Source organism: Muntiacus reevesi, chromosome 1, assembly GCF_963930625.1.
Source record: "Muntiacus reevesi chromosome 1, mMunRee1.1, whole genome shotgun sequence".
In the NCBI taxonomy this organism is placed as follows: Eukaryota; Metazoa; Chordata; class Mammalia; order Artiodactyla; family Cervidae; genus Muntiacus; species Muntiacus reevesi.
This window is the reverse complement of record NC_089249.1, coordinates 45,533,646-45,548,650: the sequence shown is the minus strand read 5'-3', so window position 1 is coordinate 45,548,650 and position 15,005 is coordinate 45,533,646. Positions and strand designations below refer to the sequence as shown.

The window sequence follows — 15,005 nt, the reverse complement described above, 5'->3', positions numbered from 1 at the left end:
TATTCTTGCCTGGAGAATTGTGGGCTAGAGTGCACAAGGTCGCAAAGAGTTGGTCATGACTGAGCAACTAAGCATAGACAGAGATTTAGTACCACTATTACAAAACCCAGTTAACCATATGTGGGAACATGATGCAGACATCTGTTATGGGAAAAATGTTTGTGTACCCCCTAAATTCTCTCTATTTTTCCTTTTATGGCAGCACTGCAGGGCATGTGGGATCCCAGTTTCCCAACCAGGGATGGAACCTATGCCCTCTGTGCTGAAGGTGTGGATTCTTAACCACTGGATTGTTGGGAAAATCCTCCTGCCAAATTCTTCCATTGAAGTTCTAACCCCTAATGTGGCTATATTTGAAAATGGGAGCATCTGAGAAACTACTTAAGGTTAAATGAGCTTATAAGGGTGGAACCCTAATCTAAGAGGATTAGTGTGCTTGTAAGAAGAAAGCTCCCCGCCCCTTCAGGCTGGATACACAACATAAGATCAGGTAAAAGTGAAAGTGTTAGTTACTCTCGTGTCCGACTCTTTGCTACCCCGTGGACCCCATGGTCTGTAGCCTGTCAGGCTCCTCTGTCCATGGGATTCTCCAGGCAAAAATAGTGGAGTGGGTTGCCATTTCCTTCTCCAGGGGATCTTCTTGACCCAAGAATTGAACCCATTTCCTACATGGCAGGCAGATTCTTTACCATCTGAGCTACCAGGGAAACTGGCAAGTTCAGGTGAGAACACAGCAAAAAGGCTGTGTCTACAAGCCAGTAAGTTCTCACCAGAACCAGATTGGCTGGAACTTTGATCTTGCATGTCTAACCTTCCAAAGTCTGAGAAAATAAATTTTTGTAGTTTAACCCACCTATTTTGTGGTGGCCCCAGCTGAGTAATATATAATATCTGTCAGGTGAGTGTATGCTCCTCGGTTCTTGTCCCAACAATGATTTGGAACAATGGACATTAAAGCCCTCTGCGTATCACAGTTCTCGGGTTTTGGACAAACCATGTCATAGCTCTTAGACAAATCAGTGTTACAGCTCTATTTTATTTAGAAGATAGCAGGAGAATCCATCCTCGAAGAAGAGAAGAGAATGGAGGAACACACCAGCTCATGGTGGAGTGGGGGGGTGAGATGGGGGAGAGAGAGAGAGAGAGAGAGAGCGCATATGCACGCGGGAGAGAGAGCACGCTTGGCTCCTCTTATGTTTTCTTCCCCCTGGGCCTGCCCTATGCAAATTGGGCTCAACCAGGAGTGCTCTTCTACCTGAAGTCCTCACTCCGGTCCTCTGACATTTCTTTGACCTTCCTTTGTTCTATTTTCATGGGCTTTTCCCTTCCTTGTCTTTTAGCCACTGCCATTTTGGACTCCTTTACCCTGTTCTAACTACCTAACATATCCATATGAGCAAAAGTCAACTCTGACTCTTAACATCACACCACAAACTCAAAAAATGGATTGTAGACCTAGTATAAAAGCTAAAACCAAAACCACGAGTACTAGAAAATATAGGACAATGTCTTCGTGTCCTTTGAGTAGGTAATGACTTTGTAGATAAGATCCAAAAAGTGCTAACTGTTGGGAGCCGCCAGGACGTGCCCTGGCCGTGACAAGGTCACGGGACGAGAGGGGAACCTGCAAGGCAGCTTTTTCCCTCGAGGTTGTCCCGGGGGCCCAGTATGTCCCTCTCCTCCTTCTGTCTTACTGTTGCTGGGCTTTCTATTAATTTTTGGAAATATAATATATAGTAATAAGGCCTCCCTGGAAAAGTCCAAGCCTTTTTGGACATGCTCATTATTGCTCTGGCTCAGGACACGATCATAAACATCAAGTCAGAAAAGAAAAGGCCACATGTATAGTTTGGCTGCTTGCTTAAAAGATTATAATGTTCTAGAATAGAAAAGAGTAGAGGCATTTAGATTTAGAAGTAGATATACTGCTTCAGTTTACTTGCTCTTTGGTTGAGAGGATTTTCATTATTGCTATTTTTTTGCTGTTGTTTGTTCATTGTTTCCCTTTCTTTAAACAGCAAGGGATATTATGGGTATTTTTGTAGAGTTAGGAAATGGGGTACATAGGATTTCAATAGAAGATTTATATTAACCAACTTCACTGCCATTATCTCACTATTAATAGAGGTGTTTTGCTGCTTTAGAGGTATTTTTGCTGTTTAACAGTTAATCATTGCAAATTGAGATTTTGTGGTTTCAGGTAAAGAAAAATATCAAGGTTTTTCTCATGGTACTTTCTCAGAAATGTCAAACATGTTACTGTGACCCTTCCCATGTATTGTTTTATTGTCTAAAGAATTTACACTATACCTGAGATTTGTAGAACATTGTTTTGTTAGAATGAAAATGTTAGGCCATTGAGGAAAGAAGGCTATGTACTGGACATTTAAGAATAAACCCTGTAATCGGAAACGTTCTAGATGAATGCATAGGGGAAAAACATGGGAAAGAAAAATATTAACAGAAGCACAAAACAATATCTGATGTAATATGTGGTGACTTAAGGGGGAGGTAACGTTCATTCTATAAAAACTGAGCTATCATAAAAATTTTAAAAAAGCTACCTCTTCTACGCAACCTTCTGTGTGTGTCTGTCTTCTTCCTCGCCGACGCCACTCATCCCTTGGGTATTCCTAGTCCTACTGGGGCTGGACCTCGGCAGATAACCATTAAAAAAAATTGATAAATTGAACTTCCCCAAAATTAAGAACACTTATTCTTCAAAAGACACCATTAAGGAAATGAAAAGTAAGTCAGAGACTAAAGAAAATATATAGAGATATATATATATACAGATATATATATAAATATATACAGGTATATACTAAGGAAAATATATATACAGGAAACATATATACAGATATGACAAAGGAATTGTATCTAAAATATGTATAGAATTCTTACAAATTAGTAAGGAGATAAAAATTTAAAAAGGACAAAACACTCAAACAGGCTTCAAAAAAGAAGATACATAAATAATTAACAGGCACATGAAAAGATGCTCACCATCATTAAGAACCAGGGAGATGCAAATTAAAATCTACATACCCACAGAAATTACTGCAACTAGAAAGGCTGACCAAGTGTTGGGAAGGACATCAAACGACTTGGATATTCATTTCCTCCTGGTTGGAGTGTAAAGTATTGTAACAGTCCAATAATTTTCTTAAAAGTTAAATGCTTACCTATTTGATCCAGTGATTTCACTTCCAGTTTCTTTACCCAAGAGAAGAAAATAAAAAAGGTTACACAAAGAACTGTACACAATGTTCACATCATCTTTCTTCACCATAGCCTAAAACTATAAAATTAGCCTAAGTCCACCAAAGGATAAATTAATAAACAAGTTGTAACATAACCGTATAATGGAATTCCAGAAATAAAAAGAAATGAACCACTAATACACCTAATCATGTAGATCAATTTCACTAAGTAGTTGAGCAAAAAACGTGTTGATGAAAAATTAATCAGTTCATACAAGAAAGAACTGGAAATTTTTATTGCAGACAAATTTGAGGATTTTAACCCAGGAAGCTCTGAGAAGTGTTCTGCTCATTAGAAGACGAGGCGCGGTTCATATAAGTTTTTTGAGACAGAGGGCTGTGCATTAAATGACAGCGTACATACTCCAGATTTAAGTCCCATTGTGGTGGGTCCTGAAACCCTTTATAAAGATCAAGAAGGAATGTTATCTTTTAAGGAGTTGTCTTGTTGATACTAGGATTTGCAATTTATGGTTGAACAGGTATTCCTGCCAATGGGGGAGGTTTGGTTCATGCATAATGTAAATGCACAATTCACAATGTGAAGGGGGAGAGGTCAAAGGGCAGAGGTCTTTTTAAATTTATTTTTATATTTGGTTGCCCTGGATCTTTGTGGCTGAACATGGGCTACTCTCTAGTTGCAGCGAGCAGAATCTACTCTTCGCTGTGTTGCTCAGGTTTCTTACTGTGGTGGCTTCTCTTGTTGCAGAGCTGGGGCTGTAGGCACTTGGGCTTAGCTGCCCCAGGGCTTGTGGAATCTTCCTGGACCAGGGACTGAACCTGTGTCTCCTGCATTGGCAGGTGGATTCTTATCCACTGTACCACCAGAAAAGTCCCAGAGAAGAATTTTTGTATTTAAAATTTTCTCGTCTTGCCATAAATGTGAATTTTATTTCACAAAAGCAATCATCAAAGTTGGACACATTATATGATTCCTTTTGTATGAAATTATAGACGAATCCAAGCTAATCTTTAGTGATAGAAACATTAGTGGTTGCCTAGGACTGGGAGTAGAAGGATTGACTGCAAACAAACATGAAAATTTGGGGTGGTGATGACAAGCTTAAATATCTTGATTATGGAGTGATTACAAGGGTATATGTTTACGTGTTTTTAAAAAATGTATAACAGGAATAGGACACTAACCTAAATTGAGCATTTATATTTTACAGTCTTTTTTTAATTGGAGTATAATTGCTTTACAATGTTGTGTTGGTTTCTGCTGGACAACGAAGTGAATCAGCTATATGGATACATATATCCCTCCCTCTTGGACCTCCTGCAGTCCTCACCCCATCCCACCCTTCCAGGTCATCACAGAGCGCCAATCGGAGCTCCCTGTGCTGTGACAGCACACCTTTATTTATGATGTGGCGCTTCTGCCCCTTCTTCAAAGCTATCGCCTGCCACTCCAAACATCTGCTTCATCTTGTCCAGCTTCAGCTTGATTTTGTGATTAAGAAAATCTTATGTTTAGAGTTTAGGTGTAGGGTTCATAGAATTTGAGACTTAAAGTACAGGGGCTGTAGTTGTGAGACCCTGTGTTGTGCTTAATTGCTCAGTCATGTCTGACCCTGCCTCCCCATGAGCCTGCCAGGCTCCTCTGTCCATGGGGATTCTCCAGGCAAGAATACTGGAGAGGGTTGCCATGTCCTCCTCCAGCGGATCTTCCCAACCCAGGGATCAAACCCAGGTCTCCCACATTTCAGACTGATTTTTTACTGTCTTTGCCACCAGGGAGGCCCTAGAGGGAGCCTTAGGTCTTGAGGGTGACCTCAATTCTGGGAGTGTGTTTGCTCAAACCCAGAGGAGCTGACCTCAGAGTTCAGGCAACAGGAGGCAATGGCAATAGGGAGTATAGGAGTCATTTCTTCAAGGCAGATAAGGAAGCGGAAGTGGACAGGGCCATACACTTAATCTTAGCTTCATGAAGCAAGAGAAATCACCTGAAACTTGTACACTATAATAATTCCCTGACTCAGAGACCAAAGTTCTTCTGATTTTGCATCTATAATGCCCCACCCCTTTCCAAGAGAATCTGAGGTGAAGAGCAAAATAAAAGGAAGTTAGAAATTAATGAGTAATGGCAGAAGGGCAAGGCCTCACTGTTTCACCAGGTAACAATGAAAACCTTCAGGTCACAGAACCAGGTCAATTCGCTCTTCCCTTTCTTCTTCCTCTCTTCTCTCCAATAAACAGCAACGTGTCAGTCTTGTTTTAACTTTAAAGGGAGATAACCCTCCATTCATTCTCAGTGAATTAGGCTACAAGATTAACTATCTGCATCATAAGCTTTCTTATCAACCCCCACCAACTGCCCTCTTCATCTGCTACCTGTCTGTACAGTCTGTTGTTGTTCAGTCACTAAGTTGTCCGACTCTTTGTGACCCCATGGACTGCAGCATGCTGGGCTTTTCTATCCTTCACCATCTCCCAGAGTTTGTGCATTGAGTCAGTGATGCTATCTAACCATCTCATCTTCTGCCACCCCCTTTTCCTTTTGCCTTCTATCTTTCCCATCATCAGAGTCTTTTCCAATGAGTCGGCTCTTTGCATCAGGTGGCCAAAGTATTGGAGCTTCAGCTTCAGCAACAGTCAGAGTTGGTTTCTTTTAGGATTGACTAGTTTGATCTCTGTACGGTCTAGATACCTAGTATCTGCCTGAGACTCAGGAATGAGTCATCCTCTGATCAAACAGGTGGCAGTGGTCACACCTGCAGAAATTATGTTGGGGCAGGTTGCTGGGCAGCAGCAATTAGCATAATATAACCCCAGAGGAAAAAGTCCAGAGACAGAGCACCATGGCTTCTGACAGAGGTAAATGGTCGGGGGGGGGGCCTGAAATCTCCATATTCTTGAAAAGCTCCAAAACTCTGGGTGGGCTTGCTTATATGTGTGTGCATATGTGTCTGGTTCATGCTTGTATTTATGAGCATTTTCCAACTTTCCTATTTATTAATATTTTCATATTGTTCTTAAACAGGAGTTCTTCTTATTGGTGGTGTTGTGATTATTAATACCACCTGTTCATACTGTAAATGATTTTAATCAGATGATACTAAAGCAATGCTTGTTTCACCATAATAAAAAACTTAAAAAATAAAACTACTAGATGAAATTTTAAGATAGCAGCTGAAGTTCTAGCACCAGGGCATGTTAATGGATTATTTAAGGTTCCTTTCTTAGTGTTAGAAAAATTCGTGGAGAAGGAAGAACACCAGGTTGTGGAAGGAAATGATTTTCAAATGAGGTGGGTTTTGAACTTGGTCTTGAAAGGGCATAATTTTGGTTGGCAAAGAGGAGGAGATTCCTGTTTGACTGACACCAGGAGTTTAAGGGAATTTTCTGAAGATTGTGTGTGGAATATAAAGAATGAATTGATCAGGCTACAGAAGAGTTTTTGGAAGCAATCAGCAATGTGATTAGAAAGTAAATTTGCTTCTTTTTTTTTTAATTGGACTATAGTTGCTTTACAATGTTGTATTAGTTTCAGGTGGGTGTACAGCAAAGTGAAGCAGTTATATATATACATGTATGTACTCCTTTTAGATTTTTTTCCCGTATAGGTCATTACAGAGCATTGAGTAGAGTTCCCTGTGCTATATATTGTAGGTCCTTATTATCTATTTTATATATAGTAATGTGTATATATCAGTTCCAATCTCCCAAATTTATCCCTCTCCCCACCCCCAGAAACAAATTTGAAGACATATTGTTGAGAGTCTTGAATACCCAGCTAAAGAAATTGAGGTTGATATTTTACTTTAGATTTCTTTTCTTTTCCATTATGGTTTTTGATAGTTTACTGTGTATTTTTCTTTTAATAAGACAAAGTATTTGGAGAATTTGTGAATAGCATGTGTGCATGTTCAGTTGTGTCTGACTTTGCAGCCCCATGGACTGTAGCCCACCAGGCTCTTCTTTTCATGGGATTTCTCAGGCAAGAATACTGGAGTGGGTTGCCATTTCCTCCTCCAGGGGATCTTCCTGACCTGGGGATCAAACCCGAGTCTCCTGCGGTTCCTACATCAGCAGGCGGATTCTTTACCACTGAGCCACCTGGGAAGCCCTGTGAATAATATGTCTAAAACAGTGCTTTAGATGCATTTACTTGGCACTTGATGCCTTTTGGTGTGTGTTGACTTTTGCTTTTGGCCACACCGGGCAGTATGCCAGATCTCAGGTTTGAAAGCAGAGATTGCACCCCTGCCCCTACAGTGCAAGCAGGGAGTTTTAACCACTGGTCCACCAGGGAAATCCCGAGAGAGAATCTTCCAACTGCATTTTCTGATATGATTTGTGGGTTTAGAATAGAGCCTTTATTCTTAGCGGTTCAATTTGTACATATGGGTGTTGCTTGACGTGATCATCTCTTGGTCAACAGGTCCTCCAGCGGGAGATCCCACATTGAGGTAAGAATTCTACTATCATAGTGCACATTTAACTCAACCCAGAATAAATGAGCATGTAGGAGCAGGAGGACTACAATTTCCTTGTTGTTCCTTTCCTCTTTTCTGATGCTCCCATTCTTTGTTTTTGCAACTCCACTCCTTGTGCTTATTATTTCTTCTTGTGTCTTCCCTCCTATGCCTTTGGGTTGCAGTTGAAAAAATTGTCTTCCAGTTTTCTTTTGTTATTCTCTTTCTATTGTTTTTCTCTCTTTAAATCACAAGTTTTCATAGAAATTAGTGAAAAGTTCAGCAAACTGGTTTGTCACTTGCATCTTCCTATTTTAAACCCTATGCCCATTTTCTAGACTTTTTTTTTTTTTTTTAATTTTACCATGCCACATGGTTTGGGAGATTTTAGTTTCCCAATCAAGGATTGAACCCAGGTCCGCCAGCAATGGAAGAGTGGAGTCCTAACCACTGGACTGCCAGGCAATTCCCTAGAACTAATTAAAAATTGCATTTATATTTAATTGATTGATGATTGCTTTACAACATTGGTTTCATTTCTGTCATACATCAACATGAATTAGCCATAGAGGTACATGTGTCCTTTCCCTCCTGACCCTCCCTCCCGCCTCCCACCCCATCCCACTCCTCTAGGTTGTTAAAGTGCTCTGGTTTGAGTTCCCTGAGTCATAGAGCAAATTCCCATTGCCTATCTATTTTACTTGTGATAGTATATACGCTTCCATGCTACTCTCACCATTCATCTCACCCTCTCCTTCCTCCCTGCTGCCCTCATCTGTAAGTCTAGAACAGAGAGATTTGTCAGGGAACATATTATCTCTTGATGGGTGGGAGGGTTGCTCTATAAAATAAATTAAGTGATCCTTTTGGAATGAGTGGAGAATATGAGAATGTAATAAACTTATGACTCAACCATAATGCAGAGTCCTTGGCATAATTCTGAGTTTTCCCTGAGTCATAACTTTGACCCACAGAGAGTGTTATGTCTAAAGATGCCCTAGACCAGGTTGGATGCATGAGACAAATGCTCGGGGCTGGTGCACTGGGATGACCCAGAGGGATGGGATGGGAAGGGAGGTGGGAGGGGGTTCAGGATGGGAAACACATGTAAATCCATGACTGATTCATGTCAATGTATGGCAAGAACCACTACAATATTGTAAAGTAATTAGCCTCCAACTAATAAAAATAACTGGGAAAAAAAAATAAAGATACCCTCGAGAGAAATTTGGATTTCTTTGTTAAGAGGAATTAGTATACATATAATTGAATGTGGAAGAATCCTAAGGCTAAATTACTTTCTTCTCAGAGTTGGTAATAGACTTCTGTTGGCAATTTGAGGACTCCACACCTGAAAAAGAAAAAAAAATCTATTCCATTGAGGAATAATGAAAATTGAGTGAGACAGGTCACCTCTAAGTCTGAGACAGAAAGTTCAGAGGGACTTCCCTGGCAGTCCAGTGGTTAGGACTCAGAGCTTTCACTCCCGAGGGCCCAGGTTCAATCCCTAGCTGTGGGAACTAAGATTCTTCAAGCTGTGAGGCCAAAATAAATAAGATTAGAATATAGTAAGAAAACTTTAAAAGAGAAACAAAGCCATATTTACACCTGAATTCAAGACTACCAAGCAGTGATATAGAGAGTGGTAACCCAATAACATGAGTTGGAAAAAAATCCCTTACCTGTTTGTGAGAGAAACTCTGATAATCCAAACAGACCTCCACAGATAACTTTGAGATATAGAATAGAAAAAAAATTCCTGAGATGTCATGTTTTAGGTTTGCCTGATAGAAAAGGAGAAGAAATTATTTCTGTTGTTCAGTCGCTAAGTCATGTCGGAATCTTTGCGACCCCATGGATGACAGCACGCCAGGCTTCCCTGTCCTTCACTCTCTCCCAGAGTTTGCTCAGATTTGTGTCCACTGATTCGATGATGCTATCTAACCATCTCATCCCCTGCCACCCTCTTCTCCTTTTGCCTTCCCTCAAATGATGACATGACGACATGGGGTGGGTGGGTGGGGGTGCTTTTTATATTTCAGGAGAAGAATTGAACCCTGGGAATTTGAATTCTCCTTTGACCCCAGAAAATTCTGTAAAGAGGCCTGTCTGCTCTACGAAATCCAGTGGGGCAACAGCCGGGACGTCTGGCGACACTCGGGCAAAAACACCACCAAGCATGTTGAACGCAATTTTATAGAAAAAATTGCTTCAGAAAGATATTTTTGCCCAGCCATCAGCTGCTCCATCTTCTGGTACTTGTCCTGGAGTCCCTGCTGGGAATGCTCCAAGGCCATTAGAGAATTTTTGAATCAGCATCCCAATGTGACCCTAGTTATTTACGTAGCACGGCTTTTCCAGCACATGGATCCGCAAAACCGGCAAGGACTCAAAGACCTGTTTCACAGCGGTGTGACTATCCAGGTCATGAGAGCCCCAGGTGAAAACAACAAGCCAAGAGTCTTAGGTGTTTATGAGAGGTTGTGGTGGTGGTGGTATGTTTCTAGGCCAGGAGACTGGACTATCCCAGACGGGAAGTCTCCGAAGTGAAAGCCCAAAATAGAGTATAAGCCCACTTCTGAAATTCATAGCAAAGAAAGCATCAAAGAGATGGCTTTTTTTCCTCACTCCTGTCTTATTTACTTTATTAATTAATTAAATTATTTTTGGCTGTGCTGGGTCTTCATCACTGTATGGGCTCTTCTCTACTTGCGGTGCTCTGGCTTCTCATTGTGGAGGCTTCTCTTGTTGCTGAGTGAGGTCTCTAGGGTGCTCAGCCTTCAGTAGTTGTGGCTCCTGGGCTCTAGAGCGCAGACTCAACAATTGTGGCTTTCGGATCAGGGCTTGAACCATATCTCCTGCATTGGCAAGTGGATTCTTTACCACTGAGCCACCAACAAAGCCCGTCTTAAAATGAATTGCTGAGCTCCTTTTGGGAAACTTCCCTGGTGGCTCAAGAGGTAAAGAATCTGTCTGCAAAGCAGGAGACCCAGGTTCTATCCCTGAGCCAGGAAGATCCCCTGGAGAAGGGACTGGGCACCCACTCCAGTTCCTTTTAGGGATGCTGGAACAGTCTTGTCCTTCTCCAGCAGGAAATAGGCCAGAGGGATTTATACATGGTATATTTTTAAGTTGGATTCAACTTCTGTTGTATGTGTTGCACGAACCAAGATTTGTGTTTCCTTAGAGTATGATCACTGCTGGAGGAATTTTGTCAACTACCCCCGTGGGAAAGAAGCTCACTGGCCAAGATATCCCCCTCTGTGGATAAACTTGTATGCACTGGAACTCTACTGCATCATTTCAGTAAGTTACTGCAATGGACAGATTCTGATGCAAAAAGGAGCATCTTTCTTCAAAGTTCTCTCCTGATTATTTTAATATGTGCTCTTCTCACCGTCACTTTGCCATTTATATTGTGATTTAGTTATTGACTTACCTTTTAAAATGTGAGAGCAAGATAATCTCTTTGTGGCAAATAAGAGGGAAAAAGGAATGGATAAACTGATCTAAGATATAGGTGATGGTCAACTCTTTTGTGATCCCATGTACTGTAGCCCACCCTGCTCCTCTGTCCACGGGATTTCCCAAGCAAGAATACTGGAGTTGGTTGCCATATCAATCTCCAGAAGATCTTCCCAACCCAGGGATCAAACCTGCATTCCCTGCTTGGCAAGCAGATTTTTTACCACTGAACCACCGGGAAAGCTCAAGATATAGGTGGGCTCCATAATTAGATTTAATCATCATTATCATTGTTGTTACAAAACATACTGGTTACACTGAATTGCAGATATCTTTATTTTCCTTTTTGATATGTGTCATCTTACTGAAAGAATGTAGGTGACCCATTTGTATTATCTTGCAAGTAGTTCAGTGGTTTTCCAAATGATATTTTAAAATGTTCCTGGCATTAAGATAACTATTATTCTAACCTATTTTTTTATTTCAGGGTCTCCCTCCCTGCTTACAGATTTCAAGAAGATATCAGAATCAGCTCATAGAGTTCAGACTTATTCTTCAAAATTGTCATTACCAAATGATTCCACCCTATATCCTTTTAGCGACGGGGATGATACAACTTCCTATGACTTGGAGATGAATAGAAAGAATTCTTGTGTGCATACTGTTTCATGAATAGGCACTGATGACCCACTAAAGAGTAAGCACCATTAGAATTGAGATGTTTTTAGTTTTTTTTGTATATTTCTATACACTAACGGCAAATCATCTGGAAAAGAATTAAAGGAAACAATTCCATTTACGATAAACATCAAAAACAATAAAATACTTAGGAATTAATTTAACCAAGGATGTGAAATAATTTAACCAAGGATGTGAAAGATCTGTACATGGAAATATATAAGACATTGATGAAACAGATTGAAGAAGACACAAATAAATGGAAAGATATCCCATGGTCATGGATTGGAAGAGTTAATATTGTTAAAAAACATCTCTACTACACAAAGCCAACTATAAATTCAATGCAATCCCTATCAAGATTCCAAAGACATTTTTACAGAAATTTTTTAAAAATCCTAAATTTTGTATGGAACAACAAAAGGACTGAGGGCCAAAGCAATCCTTATATACCTGAAGGAAATGAAATCACTTCCATGTTCCTTGTGGCATTGCTTACAATAGCTAAGACACAAAAGTAGTCTAAGTATACACCAGCAGATGAGTGGATAAAGGAGATGTGGTATACTGTGGTATGTATATACACAATGGAATGTTACCTAGCCATGAAAAAGATGAAATCCTGCCCTTTGCAGCAACATAGATGAAACTTGAAGGCATTTTGCTATTTACAACAAGTCAGACAAAGACAGCTACTGTATGATCTCACTAACGTGTGGACTCTAGAAAAACCGAACTCATAGAAAGAGAGCAGGTTAGTGGTTACCAGGGGCAGAAGTGAAAGTTGTTAGAGAGTACAAATTTTCACAGTGTTTTTTTTTTTTTCTTCTGAGCCTAGTGGCTTGTGGGATCTAAGTTCCCCGACATGGGATGGAACCCAGGCCTTCGGCAGTGAAAACAAAGAGTTCTAACCACCAGGGAATTCCTGGGCAAACCTTTAGTTTTGAGACTAATAAATTCTGGGAAGGTAAGGTATAGCATGATGATTATAGTTTATACTGTATTGTGTACCTGAAATTTTCTTTCTTTCTTTTTTTTTTCTGAAATTTTCTAAGAGTAGATCTTAAAAGTTCTTATCGCACACAAAGAAGTGTAACTATGTGAGGTGATGGATGTGTAAACTTAGTTAATTTGGTAATCATTTTGCAACATATATCAAGTCATTACACTGTATACCTTAAATTTATGCAATGTTATGTATCAATTATGTTCAATAATACAGGGGGAAAGATTTTTAAAAACAGAATATAGAAGTTCTCCTTAGAAAAAATATTTCATTTCTGCTTATTTATTTATTTGGATGTGCCGAGTCTTCTTTGCAGCATGTGAGATGTTTGTGGCATGTGAACTTTGAGTTGTGACATATGAAATCTAGTTCCCTGACCAGGGACAGAACCTGGGCCCCCTCCTTTGGAAGTGTGGAGTCTGCACCACTAGACCATCAGGAAAGTCCCTATAGAGATGTTCACAAGCAGCAGTATCACAGATAGTATCATCTACTGCTGTATTACAAATTGCCCCACTACTTTGCAGGCTTAAAATAACAGTGATATTTATGATGTCACGATTTCTCTGGGTCGGGTATTCAGGAGTCACTTGTGTTTTGGTGACTCAGGATATCTCATGAGGTTGCAGCCAAGCTGTCAGCTTGCAGTCATCTCTAGACATGACCACATGCTTCCCAGGGGGCACACATATGACTGCAAGTGGGCACCTGTGGGTGGTGGGAGGTCTCAGCTTCTCACCGTGCAGGTCTCTCCATGGGCTTCCCCGGTGGCTCTGTGGTAGAGAACCCACCTGCCAGTGCAGGAGACTCAGATTTGATCCCCGGGTCAGGAAGATCCCTTGGAGAAGGAAATGGCAACCCAGTCCAATATTCTTGCCTGGAGAACCCCGTAGATAGAGGAGCCTGCCAGGCTACAGTCCATGGGGTTTCAAAGGAGTCGGACAGGACTTAGTAACTAAACAACGGCAGGTATCTCCACGGCGCTACTTAAATGTCCTCGTGACATGGTGACTGGCTTCCTACAGAGCAAGTGGCCTAAGATGGACCAAGGTGGAAATTGCCGAGGCTTGGAGCCATATAATATTTCTTCTGCAGTGTTCTTGGACCACACTGGCTAGCCATGATTCAGTGGTGGAGGGGGTGGGGCATACCAGGACCTGAATCCCAGGAAATGCGACTCAAGAGAGGCCATCTTGAATTTGACATGTAGGGACTTCAGCTGTGACCTTAAACTAGATAATGACATGGAGCCAATTTCTCAGAAGATGCTAAAGGGAAACAAAGGACGATCTAGCATCTGCACATTGTTGCTGTTGTTTAGTCGCTAAATCATAGAAAGGGGTTATTTCTCACTCACTTTGCAGTCTAATGTCACTTGGGTAAATGTTTCTCCCTGCAGTAATTCAGGGGCCTTGGTTCCTTCCATCTGGTGAATGCACCGTCTCCTATGGCCTTGGAGTCCTCTGTTGAGTTCTCTACATCAACTGGCTCACAGGAGGTGGGGGGCCGGGGGGAGCACACAGCAAAGAAAAGCATTATGCAGTGTGAAAGGTCTTTTTCAGAATCAAGGACTGGAGATGGCAGATGTCACTTCTGACCTTTGCAAAGGTCACTTAGCAAAGATCAGACCTGTGGCCCCATCTAGCTCTAAAGATGGCTAAGAGACAAGTCCAGCCATGTGCCAAGGAAGAAGAAGAAGAAGTGATGAACACATGATGTGCTTACATAACAAGCACGCTAGGAAACAGAAAACCTTTTGCAGTTGGCCAGGGTCAGACAGGCAACACCATGGCAGAAATGAAACTAAAGAGAAATGTGCTCTTCTTTTTTTTTTTCCCAAAGAATGCAGGGTGTGCCAGTAAGCAGTAAGCAACATAGGATCACTTTCCATAATAGGGTCAGACTAGTTCAGTCATTTGCTTGGCTTGCCTTCCTGGGTTGGCATGGGGATAAGGCCGTCTCTTTTGGGGGCATAGATCGGGAGGCATCCTATCAGATGTCTGTTTGAAGACTGTCAATGCATTTTTAAAAACTGCCATGAAAAATAGCATTTATTCATTCTTATAAAAATGGGAGGAAAAAAATGGGATATTAGGGGAAAAAAAACTCTCAAAGATACAATAGAGGCAGTTTCTCACATGAACTGATCTATTTCCTTTTATTATACAGGAAGAA

General features: G+C 41.0%; 1 protein-coding gene across 1 annotated transcript; it reads left to right on the top strand.

The window, feature by feature from the left end:
- Positions 1-6,034: 6,034 nt before the first annotated feature.
- APOBEC1 (apolipoprotein B mRNA editing enzyme catalytic subunit 1) lies at positions 6,035-11,783 on the top strand. The gene is made up of 5 exons (XM_065922883.1): positions 6,035-6,080; positions 7,648-7,675; positions 9,724-10,121; positions 10,869-10,987; positions 11,634-11,783. The coding sequence occupies exons 1-5, from the start codon at positions 6,065-6,067 to the stop codon at positions 11,781-11,783; spliced, it is 711 nt and encodes a 236-aa protein (XP_065778955.1). The 5' UTR covers positions 6,035-6,064.
- Positions 11,784-15,005: the final 3,222 nt, after the last annotated feature.

Bases quoted from the DNA above. Each gene is read 5' to 3' on its own strand.
- APOBEC1 (XM_065922883.1), top strand. The intron at 7,676-9,723 runs GTAAGAATTCTA...TTTATATTTCAG, and splicing joins GCGGGAGATCCCACATTGAG to GAGAAGAATTGAACCCTGGG. The intron at 10,988-11,633 runs GTAAGTTACTGC...TTTTTATTTCAG, and splicing joins AACTCTACTGCATCATTTCA to GGTCTCCCTCCCTGCTTACA.